The sequence below is a fragment of the Rhineura floridana genome, chromosome 3 (genome assembly GCF_030035675.1).
Source record: "Rhineura floridana isolate rRhiFlo1 chromosome 3, rRhiFlo1.hap2, whole genome shotgun sequence".
Lineage (NCBI taxonomy): Eukaryota > Metazoa > Chordata > Lepidosauria > Squamata > Rhineuridae > Rhineura > Rhineura floridana.
In genome coordinates this window covers 62,071,355-62,097,177 of record NC_084482.1, presented here as the reverse complement: position 1 = coordinate 62,097,177, position 25,823 = coordinate 62,071,355, and the positions used below count along the sequence as shown (strand labels likewise).

General features: G+C 41.6%; 1 protein-coding gene across 6 annotated transcripts; it reads left to right on the top strand.

The window, feature by feature from the left end:
- Positions 1-1,955: 1,955 nt before the first annotated feature.
- FOXJ1 (forkhead box J1) lies at positions 1,956-20,900 on the top strand. Of its 6 annotated transcripts, none has more exons than XM_061616272.1 (3): positions 1,956-2,019; positions 5,155-5,734; positions 16,680-20,900. In XM_061616272.1, exons 2-3 carry the CDS (start codon positions 5,213-5,215, stop codon positions 17,496-17,498), a joined length of 1,341 nt encoding a protein of 446 aa, XP_061472256.1. In that variant the 5' UTR covers positions 1,956-2,019; positions 5,155-5,212; the 3' UTR covers positions 17,499-20,900. The 6 variants fall into 6 exon arrangements, with proteins under 6 accessions (XP_061472256.1, XP_061472255.1, XP_061472258.1 ...); XM_061616271.1 differs by lacking the exon at positions 1,956-2,019 and adding an exon at positions 2,385-2,477; XM_061616274.1 differs by lacking the exon at positions 1,956-2,019 and adding an exon at positions 2,488-2,692.
- The last annotated feature ends 4,923 nt before the right edge of the window (positions 20,901-25,823 follow it).

Here is a 25,823-nt window from a genome sequence, read left to right as displayed (position 1 = left end):
CCAGCAGACACTTCATATGCTCTTGTGTTCTTATAATGGAGCCTCAGCTGCTGCAAGTAGGAGGAAGAGATTCCCCATAATATGGAGCCAACTGAGTGCTGCCCAGAACTGTAAACCAGAAACCACAGGTTCTCTGAGGGTCCAGATAAAATCATTTTAGGGATCAGATATGGCCCATAGGCTGCCAACTAGCTACAGTATACTGGATCTAGCAATTTTAAGGTCTGATCTTTAGCAAGTTTTTCCAACCAAATTGTTTTCTACTGCACTTAACTTCACAAATATAAACAAATGGAGACCCACAACAGCCCCTAACAAGAGTGCCACTGTTCAGGATGCCTACAGCCAGCTTAGAACAGAAGCCACCTCATGTTTGGCAGAAGGGAGAAGTATGGGGAAAGGAAAGAGATACCTTTTTTTTCTTTCCTGCCCTCAGGAAACCTTCTCCCACTGCACTATATAGTGTTAGGGGCTCAAGGTCAGGCAGGCTGCCAGCCACATGTCTGGATGCTTTGTTACTATAGAGCAGGGTGGTGGTGGTGGTGGTAGAGAAAGGAAAAAGTTGTCCCTTCTTTCATCCTCCTAAAATCTCCCTATATAGCACTGGAAAAGGAGGTTTGGGGTTGTTGTTTTAACCTCATGGCCCACACCTCCCTGACCCTAACCCCCATCTCCATCTTGGAGCTCAAGGAAGACAGCTTCCTGCATTTTCTGCACCCCCCTTATAAAAGAATAGTGTCATGAAACAGGACAGTTTTTGTTCTATAAAAACAAACCTGATGACTAAGGCTGCAATTCAATATGTCTACTCAGAAGTAAGCACCATTAGTCTCAATGGGGCTTACTCCCAGGTAAGTGTGTCTTGGATTGTGGCCTAAAACAATTATTTATTCTTATGATAGCTAATACAGATTGCTAAATTAACTTTACAATGACCTAGCATTAAGTTCTTCCCTTCAAGTCGTAATTCCTCATCCATCCCCTTCCACTTCCTCCCATCATTTCATTCATTACTGAAAATTAAGCAGTGCTTGCTATGAAATCCTAATCCTGCCAACGAATAGAACTGTGCCTTATTAACTATTTGCCAGGCAGAAAAGAGTGTGTTTCAGTCTCACAGCAGTAGCACTAACCACAGTCAATTGATAACTGTTGAACTGGAGGCAATAGAAAATGTGTGGTGTGATGGAGACATTGGGCTTTAAAATTATTAGAGAAGGAACTGCAACAACCTAATTTCCATTCTGAGACTGGCAGAGCAGAAGTGTAAACTACAGAGAGTACCCCATGATCCACATAGTTCTTTGTGAGTGAGCAACTGGTGTGTTGCAACCTCTACCGTTGGTGCTGGGCCCAGTTCCAAAGCGGGTAAACTGTCTTAGAGAGGCATTGTCCGATGCTTTTGTACAGCCAGTGGAATGTAAAAGTCAGATGCACAATACTAGAGAGAAGTTCTTTGAGGGCAAGCGATTGCCTCTATGTGTGTAGAAGTGATACTAGCAGGAGACACTCCCATTGTGTAATATTTGTATCTTGCTTTTCCTCCAAGGAGCCCAAGGCAGTGTGCAGGATTGTCCCTACCTTCATTTTATCCATGCAACAAGCCTGTGTGTTGCGTTAGGCTGAGAGATACTGGCTGGCTGATATAAAGCTTGAACCTGGGTCTCCCTTGTCCTAGTGCAAGACTCTAACCACTCTACCAGTCTGGTTCAGTCCCCAGCAGCCATGAAGAAGCCTCTTTCATTTGTCGGTGGGCAAAACAAAAACAGTTTTGAGAGCTATTTCATATATCTGCTATCTTTTGGACGTGGAGAGGGTTTCTTTTCCATTTCTTTTTGACCCCTACCTTATCAGACTGTTTTAATTTTCCAAAACCCGTAGAGAAGGTGACTGATTAACAGAAACATTTGGATACTGCTAGCCAGGTGTTGTCACCACAATCTGACTGCACAGTAACAGTGCTGAAGCTCTAGTCTCCATAATAAAACACATCTCAGAGCATCAGCTGACCTGGCAAAGGTAGGCTCATCTTCCATTTGTAAGACAGTGTCCCATTGGGAAAAAGATTTGATTTCAAAGGGTACCTGTGTGAGTGAGGGAGTTATTGTAGACAGAATTTTGGAATTGCTGCTCAGTCATTAAGCTCCCTCACAGGTTTGTTGTAAGAATTAAAGGCCAGGGAGCCATATAAGCTGCTCTGGAAGAAGAACTGCATAAAATGTAATAAATACTTAATATCCTTTTTCAATCACCCTCTTTTTCTGAAAGAAGGGGGAAGCCTCTTTATTATATAGGACTGTGACTATAGCCTCTTAATTAAAAAGGGCGAAGATCCAGCAACCTTTTTGGGTGAAGGTCCGCTGGTTTGCTATACATATACACACGCACACCGTTGTGTTCTTTTTAAATCCCCCTTCATCTAATTTCTTCGGGTTACACAAAGGTCAAGGGAAAGCAACTTCACAGAACTGATGCAGGTAAGGAGTGGTGGCTTCACTGCGCCCGGAGCTACCCATGGGATCAATTTGGCCCCTAAATGCTTAGTATCATGAAAGGCTAACTATTAATTCAGCCACGGCAAAGGTTCAAGAGCCAAGACCTTTGCACATGAATGCTCCCCCCCCCACGCGCGCCCGCGCCCTCTGCAACGCCTCTTCATCGTTTTCTTCGCAAATACAACTTCAAAGCAGAGGTAATGCCTCGTCGATGGGGCGGGGAGCAGCAACGGCCCGGTGCTGCTGATGAGATATTGGGCACAGCAACGACTGGCGAACGAAATGAGGGAGAATTGCCCCAGGGAAAGTAAGGAGCAGGCGGTTGAAATCGTTGCCTTTCTTTTCAAGGCACGGAATCTTTCTGGTTGCTGGGTTGTTTGTTCTGTTGGCAAAGGAGTTCTCTCTCTCTCTCCCCCCCCCCCCGCTTTCCTTTAGCATCCCGAAGAATAATGGGCATCTGGGAGCTGTTTCAAGTGCACTTTAATTTGTCTTAATGAAACTCACAGCAAATAATTCCCAAGCGCCCCCTTTGTGCAGTGACCACATACCAATCAGCCACCCCGAAGCAAAGCAGCGTATGGTACGCAGAGCCACTCCCCCTTCTCCTCACGACGCGCACATACACAAAGGCGGGCACGCACGTTTAGAAAGAAACCCTGTTTTTATTTTAAAACGCGTGTCTTTAACTAGATAGCTAGAAGAGCCGAACTTTAAGGTTTCATAGCATCCTCCCTTTCTGCCCCCCCCACCTCGCCACCCCGGATCCGTGACTAAAAATTAACTGGTGGCAAAAGAGGCAGGTAGGAGGAGGGAGAGATTGATAGGGTGACAAAACAAAGTTTGTGCAAAGTAGCAGAACTGCAGAGAGAGAAAGAAAGAGTAAGAGACTGTCAAGTGATTGCGCTCTCCATGGAGATCCAAGGACCAATGAGAGGGACAGAAGCTGTTTATAGAGGCGGAGCGTCTCCATAGCATCCAGAGAAGCCTTTTGGAGCAGCTACTTATTGACAGTCATTCTGTTGCTTACAAATCACAGCGGCTCTGGAATAAAAGGGCTCTGGCAGCGAGGGGAGTAATAATTTATCCAACGGGAGAATAGTAGAAATTTACCCTATTTCCCTCTCCACCCCCCACTTCACCCCGTTGAACATTCAGCGTTTAGTAGTAAACATTTGGTAGCAGTGGGATTTCACCGCAGGATCAGGTAAGATAAACGGAATTATTTATTTCTGAATAATAATTAACGTGTGGAGGAAAGATTAGCTTTATTTCTCTGCCACCTTATATTGGGAAGGCTATATCCCCCCAACACACCATTATTCTATGGCACCAAACATTAATGTAGGATCCTCTCATGAATCAATCAATGTATAAAAGAACACTTTCATTTAAGAGGGAGAAATGACCCATGGTAAGAGCCTTCTGTGTAATAAGTGTGGGGGCTTGATTGAATTTTGTGTCTTTAATGTGAAAATGATTGGCACGAATCTTCATTTTCTAGTTTAGGGGAGGTAAAGCTTAAATACAAATACTTAGTTACTCTCTCCTACTGATTCTCCAGCCTGAATAACTTCTTTTTATGCTTACTGTATATATGTTGCATAGGAGACTTGTAAGAGACTTCTAACAATCCAGTCCTATACATAATCTACTAATCAGCAAGTCCCATTGAGCTAAACGGGGCTTACTCTAGGAGTACAGGATTGCAGCTTTGAGCAGCCTAGGTATAATGTCACACCCTGCTCTAGTAAAAAGCAGCTGAGCCTAAACAGTCAGGCTTAAACCAATACTAGCTTGCTACCAAATCAATGGGAGCAATATTCAATTCTAAACCCATTACATGAAGGTAAGTTGAAATCAATGGGATATACATGCCATAATGTGTTTTGTATTAGGATGCCACTTGCCTTAAATGAAAGTGCTTCCACTTATGGACTGTGTTGCTGGAGACAGACTTTCCCTTTTTTTAAATTGAATCATGTACAGCCCCAGGATAGGCTTGGAAAGTCTAAGCATTCTGGAATGACATTAAATATCCACTGTCTAACCATTTTTATGGCAACAAATACAATAAAATAGGCATATATTTTAAATATCTATCATTCTTTAAATATGCACATGCATACCTTGGCTGCTTAAAAAAAACTGATGGTGTATTTGAGTGAGAAATCAGCTACACAGATACAACAAGCACTACTTCTTATCACTCAGATTTGATTTAATGAAAGTGTTGGAGCTGTCAGGTTGGTAAGACCTGGCTTTATGAAATGGAAGAAACTATTATTACCCAGAAGGAGGTACAAAATGTGTTCATTTCAGTTGCATGCTTTTATCTGGGCTTTAATGGTGTTTCAATAGGAGCAAAGCTACTTAAGATTCTTGGCAGTTTTGTGAAAAATCTTGCCACAAAAGAAAAAGGCATTTGGGTGAATTCCACCCATCTTACTGCTGTGGTCTACATAAAACAGGCTAATCAAGGAGGCTGATTTGAGAAGGGGCTCCTACACTTAGGCATGACTCAATTCTCTGGGGTTATATCCAGGACATATTTGGCTTTACTGCTTTTAGAGTGTTTGGCTGGAAAACAACCTGCTTGAGTATTTGTTTCTGAGCTGCTCAGTTGTTAGGGACCTTGAACATCTTCATGTTATTGTTGCAGGATTGTTACCCCCTGCCCTTTCCCTTCTTACCCCTTCCTGCTCTTCCACAATTCCTGAATGTTGGACCTGCCTATTTTGGCTTCCACTGATATGACTGACAGCTGGCTGAACATGCAGTCTGAGGAAGAGAAAGGCCAGGAAGGCAGCATGGTGGATTCAGGCAACCTAGACGACAGCTTGACCAGCCTACAGTGGCTTCAAGAATTCTCCATCATGAATGCGAACATGAGCAAATCAACCTCTTCCCCATGCAGCACAGATCCTCATGGTTATCACAAAATTCCTGGCTCTGCTGCACCGTGTTCCCCTCTAGCTGGTGACCCAGCTTGCATGGGGATGCCCCATACCCCTGGTAAGCCAATCTCTTCCTCCACATCCAGGACTACACATCTGCAAGGCCAACCATTGGAAGACATAGATTACAAGACTAATCCCCATGTGAAGCCTCCTTATTCCTATGCCACACTCATCTGCATGGCAATGGAAGCAAGCAAGAAAACCAAAATCACCCTTTCAGACATCTATAAATGGATTACGGATAATTTCTGCTATTTCCGGCATGCAGACCCCACATGGCAGGTAGGTGACTAGGACAGCCCATATCCCTCTGCATTTTGGCCACCCAGTCATGTGGATGAAATTATGGTGCACTTGCTATTAACCCACTGTTCTGATGATTCACCACTGAGGTTCAAAACAACCACTCTCCCAAATCAGCCTTTGTGCTTTTAAGGTTTATGTTACATTTCATTCTCACAATTCCTCTGTGAGGGTAGTGCTATGTACTGCTTATATCTAAGAAGATGAGGAAGGAAATCTAAGTTACTTGACCTGAATCTTTAAAAAACTGTGATACAGCAGCAGACATCTTCCTGTATTCCTAATTTACAGCACAGTCCTAACCCTGTCTACCCAGAAGGAAGTCCTATTTAATTCAGTGGGGCTTACTCCCATCTAAGTGTGGTTAGGATTGCAGCCTTAGTCCTGGATCAGCTTTCCTTGTACATATAAGATGGAGGATTCCATTCTTTTTAGTTCTGCCACCTTACAGGAGAACCATGTCCTTGGTCAGGCGGCTGTAGGACTCTCTGCCAGAAGAGGAACCCTTATAACATTAGAAAGCAACCAAGTGCTTGTAGTATTCATGCTGTAGCTCCTTTCTGTGCTTCCTTCTCCCTAGGGTGCAATTACTGTTGCCTGGTATGTTTCCTATCAAGGTGTTTTGCCTGGAGTAAGCACTTAGTAGCACACAGAGCTTGTGGTAAATGAGAAAGCAGAACAATGTAAACAGACATTTTCTCCTTTTAAAGGTAGCAATTATCTAACAAAGACCATGGATGATTAAGGGAAAGATTGTCCCTTTTCTGAAACTTCCACAACTACAGTAACTATAATGATGCAAGGAGATTCCAGAGTAAAAGAAGAAACAATGGGGAAAGTGAAGAGGAAGAGAAGGAAACAGGTGGAGGGCTAAAGAGATGGGAAGTTGAAGTTTAGTGGCCAAGAGATTGATTACATTGCCCAGAGGTGATTGTCCTTCAGTCTCATATTAGATGCCTCATGCTGGTAATCCAATCAGTCATAAATGTGGACTTGGAGTCAATTAACTACATAGCTGGGAGGCAGGGGAGCCATTTGGAGAGGAAAGGGAGCAGTAAATTTCACACATCCTTCATGGAGATGCCCATAAGTCGGAATCGACTTGAAGGCAGTCCATTTCATTTTTTAAAAAAATCTGAATAACGTGGTTAGGATACTTGCCTTTTAGAAATTTAATCCTTAATTTACCCAAGAGTAGGCCTTGAGTTTTTCTGTGATCTTGGGCTTCACACTGAAATGTATTATTTGTTTGATTTATATCCCACCCTTCCTCCCAGTGGGAGCCCAGGATGGCAAAGAATTGTCTTTGTTCCCACTGAAATCTGGGGGGGAAACAATATTGTTAGGAGGGCTTTGAAAATCAACTCTTTGAATATGGAACTATCTTCCATATTCAGGAGCTGGCAGGATATTTCTATTACCCAGATTTTAGTTTGTCACAAGCAGGCCAATTTGATTCATACCAGGATAACATGCAAAACAAGCAACCAAACACTTCTGGGGAGAAAGAGGGGGGAAATAGGGGTATAAACAGGTAAGGTGACCTGGGGGACAAAATCCTCCTCTCTCCCAAACCCCAAAGGTGTCCGTGGTATCAGAGTATTTTCCACAGGTACCAAAGAAATGTTTGTGCCTTGTCCATGCCATCTGATGTGTCTCAAGATTGACACTGGGAAAGACTATTTAGAAAAAGGAGCACCTGAGAGTAGAATTGATGGAATATTGTATATAGTACCTAAAATGGTAAAAGACAGAAATGTTATAACTTTTCAGTAACCTCTTGAACAGATATAATTAATCCATAAGACAGGGGTAACAACCTGTGGCTCTCTAGATGTTCCTGGACTACAACTCGCATTATCTTTGATCACTGGCCATGCTGGCTGAGGCTGTTGGGAGTTGAAGTCCAATAACATCTGGAGAGCCAACCCCCCCCCCGGCCATATGACCTCAATGAAGCTACTAAGGGCGGTGGACTACAATGAGAAGTCCATTATTGGCACCATGTTAACCACAATATTGAAAAATGCAAGGTTGGGGATTTTTCCTGCACCCTGACTAACATCCCAGTGTAAGGGGCTTCTGTTCTTGAGCACCATTTCCTTGAATTCCTAATGTTGTGTTATCTGGCAGGCTCAATTGTGTCTTTGGCTCCTTGAGGTTCAAAACAGTACCCAAGGCTGAACAAGGAAAAGCTTGGGTAGGAGAAAAGGGGAAAGGATGGCCTTTAGGGAAATCTAAGTAAAGGCTGTTTACTAGGCCTTTGCAAGGTGCTTATTGGCTCTGACTCTGTTGTTTTGGCATCTACAGTGCCTTGCAAAAGTAATCAGACCCCTGACCAATGCTCTCATATTAACAAATTACAAATGGTATATTGTAATTTTGTCCTGTATGATATTTTATTTTGAAACACTGAAACTCAAAATCAATTATTGTCAGGTGACATTGATTTAATGTTGGGAAATGTTTGTAAGAAACATAAAAGACTTAAACATGTTGCTTGCGTAAGTATTCAACCCCTGTGCTGTGGAAGCTCCCAGTTTACACAGGTAAAAGAAATTGCCCTATCGAGGACACAGTTACCTCACCATTGGCCTCCACCTGTGAACCATTAAAGTTGCTGTCACATTGCCAGGAGAAAAACCCCACTGTTGAAGGATCATTGGTCAGGCTGTGGATCTGAAGGCAAATGAAGACCAAAGAGCATTCTACAGAAGTGAGAGATAATGTAATACAAATGCATAGATTAGGAAAAGGGTACAAAATAATGTCCAAGTGTTTGGATATCCCAGTGAGCACAGTTGGATCATATCCAGCAAGTGGAAGCTGCATCAAACCACCCTGGCACTGCCAAGAAAAGGCCGTCCCTCAAATCTCAGTGCTCGAACAAGAAGGAGACTTATGAGAGAAGCCACAGAGAGTCCAACAATCACTTTGAAGGAGCTACAGAGTTCAGTGGCTGGGTGTGGAGTAAAGGTGCACCAGTCAACCGTATCAAGAGCTCTGCATAACACTGGCCTGTATGGGAGGGTGGCAAGAAAAAAGCCGTTACTTAAAAAATACCATCTGAAAGCACATCTGGAGTTTGCCAGAAAGCATGAGAGTGCCCCAGCTGCAATGCGGGAAAAGGTTTTGTGGTCAGATGAGACCAAAATAGAGCTTTTTGGCCAAAACTCAAAGCACTATGTGTGGCACAAACCTAACGCTACCCATGCCTCAAGACACACCATCCCTACAGTGAAGTATGGTGGTGGCAGCATCATGCTGTGGGGATGCTTCTCATCAGCAGGGACTAGGCACCTTGTTAAAATTGAAGGAAGAATAGATGGAGCAAAATACAGGGAAATACTGTAAGGGAACCTGCTTCAGTCCACTAAAAACCTGAAGCTTGGAAGGAAATTTAGTTTTCAGCAGGACAATGATCCCAAGCACAAGGTCAAAGCAATATTGTTGGAGGGGCTCAAGAACAAAAAGGTGAATGTCCTACAGTGGCCCAGTCAAAGTCCTGCTCTCAATCCCATTGAGAATCTGTGGCACTCTTTGAAAATTGCAGTCCACAAGTGACTTCCAACCAACCTGAACGACCTAGAATGAATCTGCCAAGAAAAATGGGCCAAAATCCCTCCGACACTGTGTGCAAAGCTGGTACATATCTACCCGCAAAGACTTAAAGCTGTTATTGCAGCAAAACGTGGCTCTACATATTAATGTGTGGGGGTTGAATACCTATGCAAGCAACATGTTTCAGTTATTTATGTTTCTTACAAGCATTTCCCAGCATAAAAGCAGTATCACCTTACAATAATTGATTTTGAGTTTCAGTGTTTTACAATAAAATATCATACAGAACGAAATTACAACATACCATTTGTAATTCAGTAATATGAGAGCATTGGTCAGGGGTCTGAGTATTTTTGTAAGGCATCATACATGCCTCATGATTTTTATTTGTCCTTCCAATAGTCCTGGCAGGACAGTGAATCTGTATACCCACACCTCCACCACCAGTAGATGGAGACCTAAAAGGCAACATATTCCAAGTATCCACTCTTAATCCTGTACCTTGGGCTTTTTTTCTCCCAAGCTGCAAGCACTGTCTTCTAAAAAAAATCACCTAAATCAAAGGAAAATGATGTGCACATGCCATTCAGGCACCTGGCACCCTTGATTCTGATATCCCTGATCTCACAATTTCATCTCCATGAGTAGCTGCAGTTTTGAATCTTTGAGGGAAGCCCAGTGAGATGCTCCTTGACACATTATCCTTAAGCTGAACCAAACATTTTCCCTTCTCTCCTATGTAATTAATGAGTCAGTTAAGGTTCTGGATGGCTAGATATGATGGTGATGATATCAAAGATTATTTATTATAATTTCATTCCCTGTCAAGAGGCTGCCACCACACTCCTGTGCCCAACCTTCCTCATAGATGTTATCCTCAATCAGGCCTCTGAAATGCTAGCTGAGCCAAAATACTCTTGCCTACAGTCACCAAAATAATGCTGCTGGGAACTGCCTTAGTGCAGTGGATGTGTATGACTCCCCTACCATGGTCACAATGCATAAAGCTACTATTTAATGTATAAAGCATAAAGCTACTATGCAGATCTCTGCCACCTTGAGGAAAAGTGGGATATAAATATAATAAATAAATAAAGCTGTGAATCTCCACTCTACCCTCTTGCTGGCTACTGGTGGAAGGGTGAGATTCAAAATATGACAGCAGAGATCTAAGTGGTAAGTAATTCTCAGTGGCACAGCTGGGGAATACTTGCTGCTACACAGAGGTCACTTTCAAAGGCACAGCTATGACTGCAATGTGTGCCCTGGCTTTCATCTGTTGATTTACCCATAACTTCATGTCATGTGGGTCTGGCTGTCATTACTTCAGGTCTACCAGGAGAATTGCTGTTCCTTTGGGAAAGTTAACTGAGAAAATAACTGCTTGTTCACTTTTTATGCTCTTACTCACCCTGATATGTCCAGGAGCACTCTCCCACCATCTTCTCCTTCTGTGACAATAATTTTTCACCTAAATTTGATTTAAGTCAACAGTGTGGAACTTGTTTCCCTCCAGATGTTGTTGGACTTCAACTCCCATCAGCCCTGGTCAATGGTCAGGGATGATGGGAATTTTAGTCCATCAACTTCTGGACTGGGAGGCAGAGATCCCTCACCCCTAGTCAGAGATGGGTAAACCTATGGCCCTCCAGATGTTGCTGGACTACAATTCTCATCATTCCTGACCATTGGCTAGGCTAACTGGGGCTGATGGGAGAAGGAATCCAGCAATATCTGGAGGGCTACAGGTTTTTCATCATCGTTCTAAGTGAAGCTCAAAAAGATGCATTATTTCCTACTTCAGCATACCACTACCAAGTGAAGCAGGGTCTTTTCATATGTGGGCTCCTGTCCTGTGTCAAACTTATTTGACCAAGTGCTACTTCCATCTGAATGTTAAAGCTGGCTAAAAATGTGAAGCTGAGGAAACCTCTAGATTAGAAAACTGGAGTCATATGACCTGGTTTTTCAATAGCTTGTTGGAAAGCAGCAACAATACATCCCAGGGAATCATGGATATTTATGGTTGGAAACTTGGAATATACTTCTAAGGGCCATTTTATAATGTGACAACTTCCAATATTAAAAGTAACATTTGCATTCAACGTATAATTTCATTTCTGAACTCTCTCACTTCTATTTCTGTAAAATACTTTTAAGACTTATTCAAATTTTTTGCTAATGACAAAAACACCCATTTGAAATGGTGTTAATTCTGCTGCAATATGCCAACAAAAAGAGAGAGGAGAAGAAAGAGGGCAAAAAAGAGATGAGAGGAGGCTGGGATGTTGTTCCCATTATAATTTCTCCTTTAAATACTACTTCAGCAGTACAATCTTCTGCATTTTTACTCGGAAAAAGGTCAATAGAGCTTACTCCCACGAAAGTGTGCACAGGACTGCAGCCTATATATACAAAATGCTTCACTTATACCTTGTCTTGAACATTCTTAGAGTAATCAGATGAGTATGATGATGATGTTGATGGGGAAGAGAAGGTGGCATTGGGAACAGCACGCTGTTTCATGGCTGGATCAGGTCTTCAAAATCCAAATCCAGCACTCTAGAATTAGCCTTCACACATATAGGCAACTGCAACCAGATAATGCACTAAGGGGTTTAGAAGAACTAATGGTAATTAGGATTAAGGAACATCTGATAGCAAGATACTGAGAGCCAGTGTGGTGTAATAGTTAGAGGGTTGGACACGGACTTTAGAGACCAGGTTTCAAATACCCACTCAGCCATGAAGTTTGCTGAATGAGCTTGGGTTGTTTACTGTCTCCCTCATAGGTATGTTATGAGTATGAAATGGGGAGGGGAGAACCATGTGCTCCTTGAAGGAAAGGTGGGATATAAATATAATATAATATATAATTAATATAATATAATTAATAAAGTTCAGAGACCATCACAAGTTTAAATTAGGATCAGCCATTGCTTCTGTATCTCTGATACCTGAGCATCCAGCAGAGACTATTTTGGAACTGAGTCTAAATGAGGATTTCATGGCACATCCAGCCTAAGTTTTGTACCTCTCCCCCCCCCATCCCTTGCTTTGTGTAACATCTAGCCTGATGGAGTTTTGAAGAACTCAAAAGCTTGTTCACTATTTTGTGGCATTTGATGGTTCTAATAAAGATATTGATCAACTATAAATCCATTAATTTCCCCATGAGATTGGGACATTTTCTCTTTTCTAGAATTAACAAAGAAATGGGTATTCATAAAAAAATAAAGAATTGCTTGTATATTGACGTTGTTGCTGTTGTTATTGTTGCAAACTCTTTCCCTCTTTCTCTTCCCAGTATTCCAGGCTTCCCTCTTCACAATCATGCACGTGGTTTGATTGATCTTTGCAGGGAAGAATGATAAATATGCTAACTCGATGGGTAATAATCAACTGTAGATAAGCCCAGCAGATTTAAACTGACTCTAAGGCAGGGGAGGGGGGTTATTCTCTGACCCTTGTAAACTTTCATGAAACAGTAAATTCTGACTCATCAGAGATCAGCACGTTTGTAGGAATTTCTTTCTTTCCCTTTTCTCCCATCGTGGCCCATGTTCCCACCCGCCTCACCAACCCCAGTTCCTGTAAGAGCAGACACAGAGTCAAAATGTCATGCCACCCATAAGCAGCGGGAAGAGGGAGAGAGATTCCTGTGGGAGCTGTGTGTTTTGGAAAGGAGCCAAGATGCCCAGGGAGTTTCAGCCTAGAGGAATCGCTTTTTCATTTAGCCCTCCGGGCATTCAAGCCTTGCTTTTGCTCTTTGGCAATACGGATTATGGATGGATAAGCATAAAGATATCTAGGCAACATTAAAAAAAAACCTCACACACAATCCTTCACCATATCCAATCTCTTAACACCCTCCTGGCTTTGTGCTCTATAAGAGGGTGTTATTTACCCAATAACGGAGTTTCTTTTCTGATTGTGCACATCACTCTAGACACACATTCAACCATTCTTAGAACAGCTCTATGGGAACAGAAAATGTCCCTTCTTTTGGTTTCTCTCTTTGTTGCTGTTTTCAGAGCTATTATGATTTGTCTATTTTAAGATGATTCAAAAGGTGATTTTGTACAAAGCCTAGTTCAACCATAGGATGCTCCATGGGTGCACAAAAGTGCCTTGCATGGGTGTGTACATATAACCATGCTCAATAGGCCAATGAGCTGGAGCAAGCGGTGTTTATGATGTTCTCATTCCATTTGTGCCAAATAAAGTGGCTTTTTCACAGAGTATTATTGCATTTAGTAGCATGGTGTACCATGGCAGCTGTGGCTTCTGCAATGATCCTTGAATTAAGCTTAACTATGGTTTAAAGGTAAACACACAGTGTGCTGGTGCACAGGGCTAAAAATGCAGCTACTACATTCCTTCCCCACTCCTGCCACACTGTCAGGAGCTACGCCATGATTTGGCTTAGTGATACATCCAAAACCAGGCTCATAATTTGTTTTGCTGAAACAAACCAAAAGTGGTAGCCAAGAACAAACCTTGGTTACAGCCCATGGTTTGTCTGGAGAGAGGCAAACCATGAGCCCAGGTACAGACAGAACACTAAGCCAAACCATGGCTTAGCTTCTGACAGCACGGCTGGAATGGAGAAAGAGCAAAGCTGCTAAGATTGTAATCCTGTGTACCAGCACGCTGCATATGTACCTTAAAACCATAGTTAAGCTTAATTTTGGTTTAAAGGGACATGTGAACCAGGGCAAGGTCAGTTTTCTGGTTAGCATGGAATTTAAAAAACTGTAATGGTCATAAGATACTTGACTTACCTTTTGGTCGGTCTCCTGAAGCATTCTGTCCAGATTTTGAGGCTGTGAGATGGCTGTCTTCTCCATTCCACTACAGGGGATGTTGCAGTGAATACTAATTCTAACTAAAAGCAGTGAAGCAGAAACTGTATATTCTAGAACCATGGAAGAAACAAAGAGATGTAGGGGTCATTAAAAAATTGTAGGGAACCTTAAATGTTAATTTCCCCTAAACTAAAGAAAGATACAGACATGAGCTTGAATCTTTTTTACATTGGCTCCAATACCTAATTCCAAGCACTGCACCAAACCACTCTTTTGTTTCTGATTGAGGCCGTTCTCTACAAAGGGATGAAGTATAAGTTGGGGTTTAAATATTTTTAAAAGTCCATTTTTTGGAGGGTACTATGGCTTCCAGCCTCCAGTTGCTTACCTAGATCTAAATGTGAGAGTTTTAGGTGCTTGGATGAAGTGGAAAAGGGCTTTCTCCAGAGTTGAGCCTATCCTTCACTAAACTTGAGACACAGGAGACACCTTTGTTCAAAAACAGGTAAACTGTATTGTGGCTGTGGTTGTCTGCAATGTGCACTGTCCCTGTGTGTTTCATTTGTGAAGGCTGTATGAATCTGTTGCAAGCTTCAACACAGCAAAGGGTGGCATCTCAGGATGTGCAGACTACTGCTTTCACATCTCAAACACCCCACTGGATTTTTGTTATTATTCAAGATGGCCACTTTCGAAACACTTTCTAATGCCTGTAAACATTATAAAATATGCACACAAAGACTAGAGTGTAAAACAAAGTTGTTGTACATACAATATGTGGAATTCCTATATTGTAATCAAATGACTGTTACAGGTTTCTTTCTTTTTTATTAGAATGCCCATCTAGAACTTTATTTTTTCAATACAATGCATATGTAACTTAGGTTTTTTTTAAAGACACTATCTCTACTACACCTTTTACTGCAGTAAAACCTGTACTGCAGTACAACATTCAGACCTAATATGTAGTCTTTCAGCCTGAAAGAAGCCACTTTTTTGTAATTCACACTCATCATGATCATATGATGAGTGATATTCAGGAAATATGGAGGGCATCTGCATTAGCGTTTTCTTGTATTAAGCTGATCTGCTCTACCTACCCTTAATGAGCTGAAATTTATGGGAATACCTTTCCTTAAGCAGCACTATAGGACAGTGAGGGTGGACATGTGGTTTTCTAAAAACTACTTCTCCTTTACCCTCCATCTTGCAGGGAAAAATTGGGTCACTAATGGGGTCTATGGCTTATATACAAAGTTCACTTTTTCTCTTAATCTTCTTCACATATGCCCTCATCAAAACTCTCTTTGTATTTTCTCTTCCACCATCAATTTTTTTTTAGCACCAGCACTGGATTGGATCAATATATTATCTTGTCTGAATTAATGAGTGAATAAAATATCCTAGTGTAACTCTAACAGTGTTCCTATTGAGGATTCCATCCATCCATCTACCTATGCTTTCCTCCAGGATATTCCATTCCATCCTGCTACCATGGTTTTCTGGTTTTCTTTTCCAACTGAAACCAAATTTTCTGTGGCAAGATCTTTTTATTTTTCTTTCTTTCTTTCCCCAGACAGGTTATTTAAAGGATATTTTGTATTTCTGTAAATCAGCACTCTTATTTCTCAGTGGCCCTATTTTGGCTCCATTTCTGTTGGCACTCACTACCTGAGTTTGTTATTAGAAGGAGTGATGAAAGGAGGGCAGCAGAGAACAGATGTGCCAATACGAGTGATATCAGAATGGATGTTTGTGTTGCATGAGAGATCTCCCTCACATTTTAAGTATTATCATTTCTTAAAAGTCTTAAATACAAATTTTAACTGACTGACACTGCTTTAGCTGTCTTGACTTCCTTAACAAGACCCTGAGAATTGGAGCTTTGCAAGAGAATTGAGAATAATTTCTTACAGGCCCCTATACAGAACAGCAATTTGAGAGCCAGGGCACTTTAACAGATTTGAAAGTGGTTAAAACTTGCAGCATAGACACACACGTCCTAAGATTTTTGTCTATCTTTTCCCGAAAGCTCAGGGCAAATTATAACATTTTAACAGAACCAAACAGTTACACTAACACTATGTACTCATACATGCAGTCCACAAAGCAGAAAGGGTACTAACACCTCTCCTTCCTCCCTCCCCCCACCTTCTCACTTGCCACTGGCATCTAAAGACCATCACAAATGAAAGGACAGAATACTTAGTTCTGCAGGGGACTGCATACTTTCAGGGTATTATGAATGCTGCTCTTGCATCAATATAATGCAATCAGTCAGGAGTGCTTTGGGTTGACCTAAAAATATCATGATGACACATGGATCCATATGTTTTAAAGGTATATAGGAATGATTCATTTATCCGTAGAAGTATGTCTGGCCATGGGGCTTACTTATGCATAATTCTATTCCAGATTTAGTTGTAAGCCACTTCTTTCTTGCTGAAAATACCTTCCCAGTTATGTCCAGCTGTATTCGTGATATGCACTTCAATATGGGGTTATTTGTGAAGCTGCTTATATTACACTCTGTTTTGTTTAATTTCTGATTTCAGAACTCCATTAGGCACAACCTGTCCTTGAATAAGTGTTTCATCAAGGTACCACGAGAGAAGGATGAACCGGGAAAAGGTGGATTCTGGAAGATTGATCCCCAGTATGCAGACAGACTGATGAATGGGGCGTTCAAGAAGCGCAGGATGCCCCCTGTGCAAATCCACCCAGCTTTTACCGGAAGAATCCAACCAGATGCCAGCTCCAGTTCTTCTGCTCACCAGGCAGCAACATCTTGGAAAAACAGCAGCATCTTGAAAATCAATATGGAGTCTCAGCAGCTGCTCAAAGAGTTTGAAGAAGTCACCAGTGACCAGAACTGGAACCCGGTGGATGGGAAAATGAGCCATAAACGCAAGCAGCCACTCCCAAAGCGGATGTACAAGACAGCCCGTCTCTCCAGCTCCCCTATGCTTACTCAGGAAGAACAGACAGAGCTTGGGTCTCTGAAAGGTGACTTTGACTGGGAAGCTATCTTCGACACCTCTTTAAATGGTGGCTTCTCCACTTTTGAGGATCTGGAGATCACTCCTCCTATTAGTCCGATAACCAGAGATGTAGACTTGACTGTGCATGGAAGACATATTGACTGCCCACAAGAGTGGTGCCCAGCTGGGCAGGATTACATCCTAACTGAATCCAACCAGAACAGCTTGGACTTTGATGAAACCTTTATTGCCACTTCTTTCCTTCAGCATCCCTGGGATGAAGGAAGACATGATTACCTCTCGAGTTCTGTCAACATGGATCCACTCTTTGAACTCAATGATCCTTCTTTGCAGACGGAAATGAATGACTGGAGCAATGCTGGATGTCTTTAATAAGAGAGAGCCCTGGTAGGAAGGCTCAAGATCATCCCAGACTGGTCTGCTGTATGAACAAGACTGACTCAGTGCTGCAGGACTTGATGAACAGGAGAAACGTCTAGCAAACAAGGCATCTTTATTATTGGGACCAAGGGGATCACAGAGGTGTCAGGGTGGGGTGGGGGTGGGGGAAGATCTGGAGAATTTGGCTGGATGTATCTGAAAGCAACACATATGGGGAACTCTGTACCCCAAAGGACAACCAATAATAATAATACAGTACTTATTTTTGTGTTCTTTTAAAGAAATATGGATTTTTCTACTTTGGGGGTGGAGGGATTTGAAAAGGGCATATCTTCGTTGTAGGGGAGAGGATGACATTTGAATAGGATGGAAGAGCTGGCCTTTTCTGGTGACTAAGAACACGTTTGATCATCTGTAATTTCCTCTTCCTTCTGTCCATTTGCTTCTCTCCCTCCCTCCCTCCCTCCCTCCCTCCCTCTCTCTCTCTCTCTCTCTCTCTCTCTCTCTCTCTCTCTCTCTCTCTCCCCCTCTCTCTCGTGTGAGTGTGTTTGCATTGTTTCTACCCAGGGAAAATTTCTAGGTACAACATGGGACAATTAAGTAGCAAATATAATTCTCACCTGTATTCTAGGAGTTTAAGCCACCAGGCTACTCTAGGACTAGTTTAGATGTTGAGATCTGTATATTCAGAAATGAATCAACAAGTCAAGATCTTTCAGGATTTTAAAATAGAGCCTATTATATATCTATACATCTATTACAAAACCTATATTTTTAGCTACAGGGCACAATCAGTAGAGTATTGGTGGGGGTGGGGATGAGGATTGTTTGTAATAATGTTAATTAAGATTGAAGTGTATCAAGCATTTGTTATATAGAGGGAAATGTAATAAAATATGCAAGTGGGAATTCCTGCCAGTAGAGGATTTTCAAAAATCCACAAATGAGGACCTGATATTCTCTAGATGGTCCTTTTTACTTATTTTTGTATCTCAAATTCTTTACAGTTCTGCAGTCTTGACTGACTATGTATGCTGTAAAGCCTAGACATGAAGTTGTGGCAGGCAGACCCTCCACGTTATGGACTACTAACAGAGTGCTGTACCCTTTTCTAACCGGAAGCTATGATCACATGTCAGACTCCGGACAATCAGTTGCCAAGTCAACTGATCAATAATGAAGGGCTATTATTTTCCACTCCTTTTGGCCAAGCAACCATGGGAACTTTAAAAAGATTTCTTTGCTTTAGTTCATGCCTCCTTATGTTTGAGTCTTCAGCCAGTGAGAGTGCTCACGTTATTCAGTGGCTCTAGACTTCAGTGAATGATTGCAAGGCAAAGACTAGTAGCAGTGGACACTGCAAATGAAAGAAGAATCTAAAGCTTCGCTCTGCCTTCTTATTCAGCTTCCATCCTAGAACTGAAGTTGCTACCCAACTAGATGTTTTAGCCCAAAGCTAATGTTAGCCAACAATCATATTAAAATCTGATTAGATTCAAATAAAGTAAACTGTGCATATTTACAATAGTTATGGAGGTTCTCTCTGGAAACATGGCAGCCTTGTCTGCCACATGATTATAGTCTGCATATGTTACATTTTGAAAGAACTAAACAATGGTTCCACAGCCACTTGAAGGATAGAGCTGTATTATCTGTATTCAGCAGATGCAAAAACTAATAGAATGCTTACAAAGCAAACTTCAATTATTTTTTCTTTACTTTCCTGCATCTCCCTGAAGATGCACACCCACATGCATTATCTGTTTTGAAATGTTAATGTTTTCATGCACTTAATCAGACTACCCCAATGATTTTCTAGTGGGGAGAGGCCACATCCTCAGGATAAAAGCCCAGGCACTATATTTCTCTATGAGAAATATGATAAACTGTGATACATGCCTACTTATAACCACAATTGTTCACATCAGATTATTTTTTCTGCCTATCCATTTATTTTAATGAAAGAGCTATACTTCCAGGGACAATCATTTGACACTTAGAGATGGCTATTTCCCATGCTACATTCTCCATATTCACAATTGCAGGAATAACGTACATCATGGGCACATTCATTACCTTGCTCAAGAAAAAAGAATCCAAATTTAGTTCTTTGCCGTATGCTACCAATATTAGTCCTGTGCTTGTATTAGTGGGCAAGGAGAGATGTGGCAATGAAGTATTGATAATTCATAGCACGTTTAGTATTCAGTGTGCTTTACAATCATCTTCACACCATCCCTCTAAGGTAGTTCATTTGTTCTCTCTATTGAAAGAAGACTGAAGGCCTTTCCAAAAGATCTTGGGTGGTTTTTGTGTATGTCTGTGCAGTAAATGTGGATTTGGTTCTGAGTTGTTGCGCAGTGTCTACACACATCTCCTCTTGAGACTGCACTGTTGTTATGGACATTTTCCAAGCACTTGACTCAAATGTGATATTTTGTATCCAGGGAAATGCAGGACTTACCCTAGAGTGCATGCAATCAGTCTAGAAAGGGCAGCCAATGGACTACATCCAACCTCTGAGGTGTTTTTAAGTGAAATCGAGCACTTATGGGTTCTGAGCAGCACCAAGACAGTTCCAGATTTTGGGGAGGGGGGCACCATTTATTCCTCCTGCAGCATCAGCCTTGAAGCATCTGCAAGAAGGTAGGATATAGATCCTAAAATAAAATAAAATGTCCTGAGCATGGAGCTTGCAAGTTCTACATTCCTAAAGGGGAATGAATCCAGACCTTGTGGAAACTACAATTGTTCTCCCTTGTGACATTCACAAATGAATTGCCACTACCTGCCCAGTCACAAGGATTTGGGTGCTAAAGCATACGAAACACGAAATTGGCAATATCTGATCTAAAATATATTGCCTCCAAAGGTCTAAATGTAAAAATACTTCTCTAGAGACACGTGTATACACACACACACACCTCTGAAAAGTTATGGGTTCATAACCTGAAAACACAGTAATGGAAGGCAAAGTATATTCATGTTTCGCAACAATTTGGGACCAGCTGGTATTAATTTTGCTAATAAAAATCAACAGAGCTTCCTGGAGCTGAGCAGGATTCAGCCCTCCAATTGATTTGTAGTAGGAGTGTGGAAGATTATCTGGGAATCACATGGACCACCTAAACATAATTGCGGGGTAGGGGTGAGAGGGGACCACTGACACGGAATTCAATAAGAACAATTCAGATTCTAACCCACTCTTTTGTTGTTGGAAATGTTGTTAATTTACAGTTACTTAGACTGCTAGATTTTTTATTTTTTGAAGTGTGTTTAGATTAATGAAAAATAGCAAACTAGAAGCGTTTGTTGTTAGAAACAATATTAAAAGCCTTAATCATGTCCATAGATATGTGTACATTTTTTCTTGTTTATTGAAAAATAAAAATTAGTTTGGATAACTACTGAAAAAGAAAACCCCTTATTTTAAAATATGGAAGATAATAGATTTCAGAACTAAAGTGAAATGGACATTTCTGTGCAAAAGGAACCAGGTATTCAGCATCAGTTTTGAAACAAATAATTGAAATGAAATGGAATAATTTGCCAAATTTAAAATTTGGAACTTTACTTCAGTGCACTAAAATTTGGAATTCATGTTTCAATGGGCATGATCTATACAAAGTTCAGCACTTTTAAAACCTATTGATTTCAATGGAAGAGTTAAGCATGTGCTTTGTCTCTCACCAAAATAATAGGGCAAGAAAATGTCACTTCAGTGGATTTTGGTTTGGTTCCTTTGTGTTTTGGGATTTGGCACTTGAAGCTCAAATAAAAATCTGAAAAACCTAAACATATATGTTCATAATCACAACCAAAATGCTTGGAATCTCCCATATTCAATTCAATGAGATTTTGCTATTGATTTTAATAGGTTTCAGTTGCATTTAGTGACTTTGCTTTAACTTTGTTTTAAAAACCATAAAACTGCTACATATTCTAATTTCAGCGTTCTTCTAATTAAAATGTTTGTCTTGCAAATTTAGAATACTGAATTTGTTTGCATATTTGAGCAAAAAATCTTAATTTCATAGATACACTCATGGGGTCTCAACTGGTGGTGACTGACCAGGAATGAAACCTTGGGGTTGTAGTGGACAGCTCAATGACGATGTCAACCCAGTGTGCGCCAAGGCAAATTCCATGTGAGGGATCATTAGGAAAGGTATTGAAAATTAAATTGCCGATATCATCATGCTATTATACAAATCAGTGGTGTGGCCGCATTTGGAATAATGTGTACAGTTCTGGTCACCTCACCTCAAACCAAAATGATAAAGGGGATGCGGTGGCTCCCCTATGAGAAAGGCTGCAGCATTTGGGGCTTTTTAATTTAGAGAAAAGATGAGTAAACGGTGACATGATAGAAGTGCATAAAATTTCGCATGGCATGGAGAAAGTGGATAGAGAAAAGTGGTTCTCTCATAACACTAGAACTCATGGGCATCTTCACACAGCACTGTCAGGATCTGGGTAGAACAACATGGCGTAAAGCTATTCACAAAAAGTGATTTGCTACATCAGCCTTCCCCAACCTGCTGCCCTCCACATGTTTTGGACTACCACTCTGATCATCCCAAGGCTGAGGCTGATGAGAGTTCTAATCCAAAACATCTGGGGGCCCATAAGGTTGGCAAAGGCTATGCTAGAGAAACAAGGTGGGAGTTTCTCTTAAAATGCCTACACTACAAATACAAACCAGTTTCAAAGCTCTGTAATTGTCAAACTTGTTAAACTTCCAACCAAGGGACTCTGAGGATGTAGTTCAATAAACGGCAGAGACTCTGTCACACACAAAAATCTCTCTGCAGCAATGCAAAACTACAATTCAGTTAGTGGTTTAATGCAAACCACTACAGTGAAAATGGGATGTTTCTACATTTGAGGCTTCCAGTAGTACAGATGGATTGCTTTTCTGCCCACTATCTTCTGTTCACAATAGCAAATACCATGTAGTGTGGTGGTCGGCACTCAAGTGATGTCTGGTTTCAAATCAGTTTAAATATATAGAACGGGTGCTTCCAGAGAACCTGCTTACTGAGCATTCATCCAGATTTTTTTGTAGGGAGATTAGATGATGTTGGCTATTTATTGAGCATTCATTCTAATTTGTTTGCAGGGAGATTAGACAACGTTGCATCAAAGCAAGTGTGATCCCACATTTTCCTGTCACTTTCCTTATTGCAAAAATATTTTGGGGAAGCAGGTTTGTTGCACATGATGCCCCAATAGACCATAACTGTGTTACCATAATTTGCTGGTATGTCATTGAATCCCATCTGAAAATAGCGATAGTCTGGAAGCACCCTAGATGTGCCCTCAGTGAATATTCTCTTCTGAAACTGTTCCAAGAACTGGCTGTATTTCAGTACTAGGAGATGTAACTTGCACAGCTTCCAAGACCATCACAAAATTACTGGCTGTCAAACCAGACGCTTTTATTCTAAAAAACAAAAACTTTTCTGTTCTATTTTAATAACAAGTGAAGGTACATTTCCTACTGATGCTGAAAAACTGCAACTGTGTATGTGATTTAGCCTTCTCTATGGGAAGCTGCTTGTTATTTTTTAAAAATAAAAAGGGTAAACTGCCTTTTCTCACCTCTGTAATGTATTCAGAATCTTTAGCTCTCCATAGCTATGCCCTGTTAGAAGAACCAAAAGGAAAGTATGAGAGTGCAGAAAATATACCATGGGTGGTAGTATAGTATTTATTATTATTATTAGTAGTAGTAGTAGTAGTAGTAGTAGTAGTAGTAGTAGCAGCAGCAGCAGCAGCAGCAGCAGCAGCAGCAGCAGCAGCAGCAGCAGCAGTAATAGTAGTAAGGTAAAGGTGTCCCCGCACTTGTAGTGCGAGTCGTTTCCGACTCTTAGGGTGATGTCTTGCGAGGTTTACTTGGCAGACCATATATATGGGGTGGGATTGCCAGTTCCCTCCCCGGCCTTTCTTTACCCCCCAGCATATGCGGGGTACTCATTTTACCGACCACGGATGGATGGAAGGCTGAGTGGACCTCGACCCCTTTTACCGGAGATTCGACTTCCTCCTTCTGTTGGAATCGAACTCCAGCCGTGAGCAGAGCTTAGCCTGCGTTACCACCGCTTACCACTCTGCGCCACGGAGGATCTAGTGGTAGTTTATATTGCACCATCAAATAAAAACCAATCCCTGCCAAAAAGGCATGTAATCTAGCAAAATAAAATGACTACAGAGGAAGGGAGGGGATACAAATAGACGACAAAGAGAGGACTGCAAATACACACACTCTAGGCATACAAATAATAAAACATTAAAAACCTAAGCTGAAATTCCAAAATCTTTGGGAAAAAGGAAGGGTTTAGATAAGATTTAAAAACTGAAATTGAGGGAGCAGTCAGCAAGTGCTCTGGGAGACAATTCCAGGAATACAGAGCAGCAAGAGAAAATGGATGAAGCCGAGCTAAAGAGCAAACAACCCTGGGATGGGTAAGAAGCACAGAGCTGGAGGACTGGAGATCCTGAGCAGGGCTAGAATGAGAAATAAGAACTGAGAGATAAGGGCTAGCCAGATGGTGTAAAGCTTTAAAAGTTAATAAAACAAGAAGCTTGTGCTGAATCCTGAAATACATGGGGAGCCAATGAAGGGACTTGAAAAGTGGAGTAACATGGTCAAAATGATGGGCCAAATAAATGACTTTGGCAGCGGAGTGTTGAACAGAAACCAAGGACTGACATGGAAGACCAGTCAAAAGAAGATTGTAATAGTTAAGGCGAGAAATAACGAAAGCATGAACTAAAGTCTTTGCAGAGGAGACAGACTAAAAAGGTCTGATTCTAACAATATTATAGAGGGGGAAATGGCAGGACTTTGCTACAGCCTTAATGTGGGGAACAAAAGGAACAGAAGAGTCAAAAGTAAAACCAACACTACATGCTTCCTCCACAGCATAGAGAGGAACCTTGTTCACAGTGATGGAAAATGTATATTGTGAAGAGGGCTTAGGAGGAAAGATGAGCAATTCTGTCTTCTCCATATTAAGTTTCAGGTGCCGATGAAGCATCCAGGCTGAAATGTCCAAAAGAGATGTTGTAATATGATGTTGGACATCAGAAGACAGTTCTAGGGTAGAAAAATATAACTGTGTGTCATCAGCATACAAATAATATCGAAGGCCATGAGATCAAATAAGGTTGCCCAGGGGTAGCACATAAAGAGAAAACAACAATGTTGTTTTTTCCCCATGGGATACAGTAGTCCACATACACATAGGATTGGAGAGAGAGAGGACATAGGAAGCTACCTTATACCAAGTCAGACCATTGGTCCATCTAACTTAGTGTGATCTGCACTGACTGGCAGCTACACCGACTGGCAGTGTTTCAGACAGGGAGACTTTCCCAGCCCTACCTGGAGATGCCAGAGATTGAAACTGGGACCTTCTGCACACAAGGTAGATGCTCTAACCAGTGAGTCATAGCCCTTCCCCAAATACACAGAATATGTATATAATAATTGGCTCTATATAATGTATAACCCCTGAAGTAATGGTATCTTAAGTATCTACCTTATATGGGATTTCATAAGAATATAAGAAGAGCCTGCTTGATCAGATCAGTGGCCCATCTAGTCCAGCATCCTGTTCTCACAGTGGCCAACCTGATGCCTATGGGAGCCCACAAGCAAGACCTGGAGTGCAAGAGCACTCTCCTCTCCTGCAGTTTCCAGCAACAGGTATTCAAAAGCATACTGCCTCTGACAGTGGAGGCAGTGCATAGCCATCCAGGGTTCCTGGACCTTGGTTCACTTTTAAAACTTGCTTCAGCATCCAAACTACACCGTGCTATTCATTCCCTCCAGAGGCAGAGCAGTTGTAGGATTCTTGATCAAATCAGCAGTGCTGAAATAGGGGCCCCATGGGGCAGGTGTTCTCAGTGACATTCAGCCAAAGCAATTAGATCTCCCAGTGTATTCCTATGGTCCCTTCTCACCAGCAGTTGCTAATGTCAGCATAATGTCCCTGTAACAATTGCATTCCTATGCACTCCCAGCTGCAAATGCATAACAATACCAATCAAAACAATTGATAGCTTAGCAGCACGAACAGGCCCTTGTACCGTATCCCTGGGATCAGCACCTCTGTCCACCAGTCACAGCACTGCGCACTGATGATACTCCTATCTTACCTATGTAAGATAAGTTGTGGAGCTCCCTCCCCACTGAAGTGCATCTGCCAACTTCACTGTATAGTTTTTGGCAAATGCTGAAGATGCACCTCTTTATCCTGGCCTTAGACACCCGAGATATATATTTTTAGGACCCACCCTATTTTTTGT

Bases quoted from the DNA above. Each gene is read 5' to 3' on its own strand.
- FOXJ1 (XM_061616272.1), top strand. From the start codon at position 5,213: ATGTTGGACCTGCCTATTTTGGCTTCCACTGATATGACTGACAGCTGG. The intron at 5,735-16,679 runs GTAGGTGACTAG...TTCTGATTTCAG, and splicing joins ATGCAGACCCCACATGGCAG to AACTCCATTAGGCACAACCT.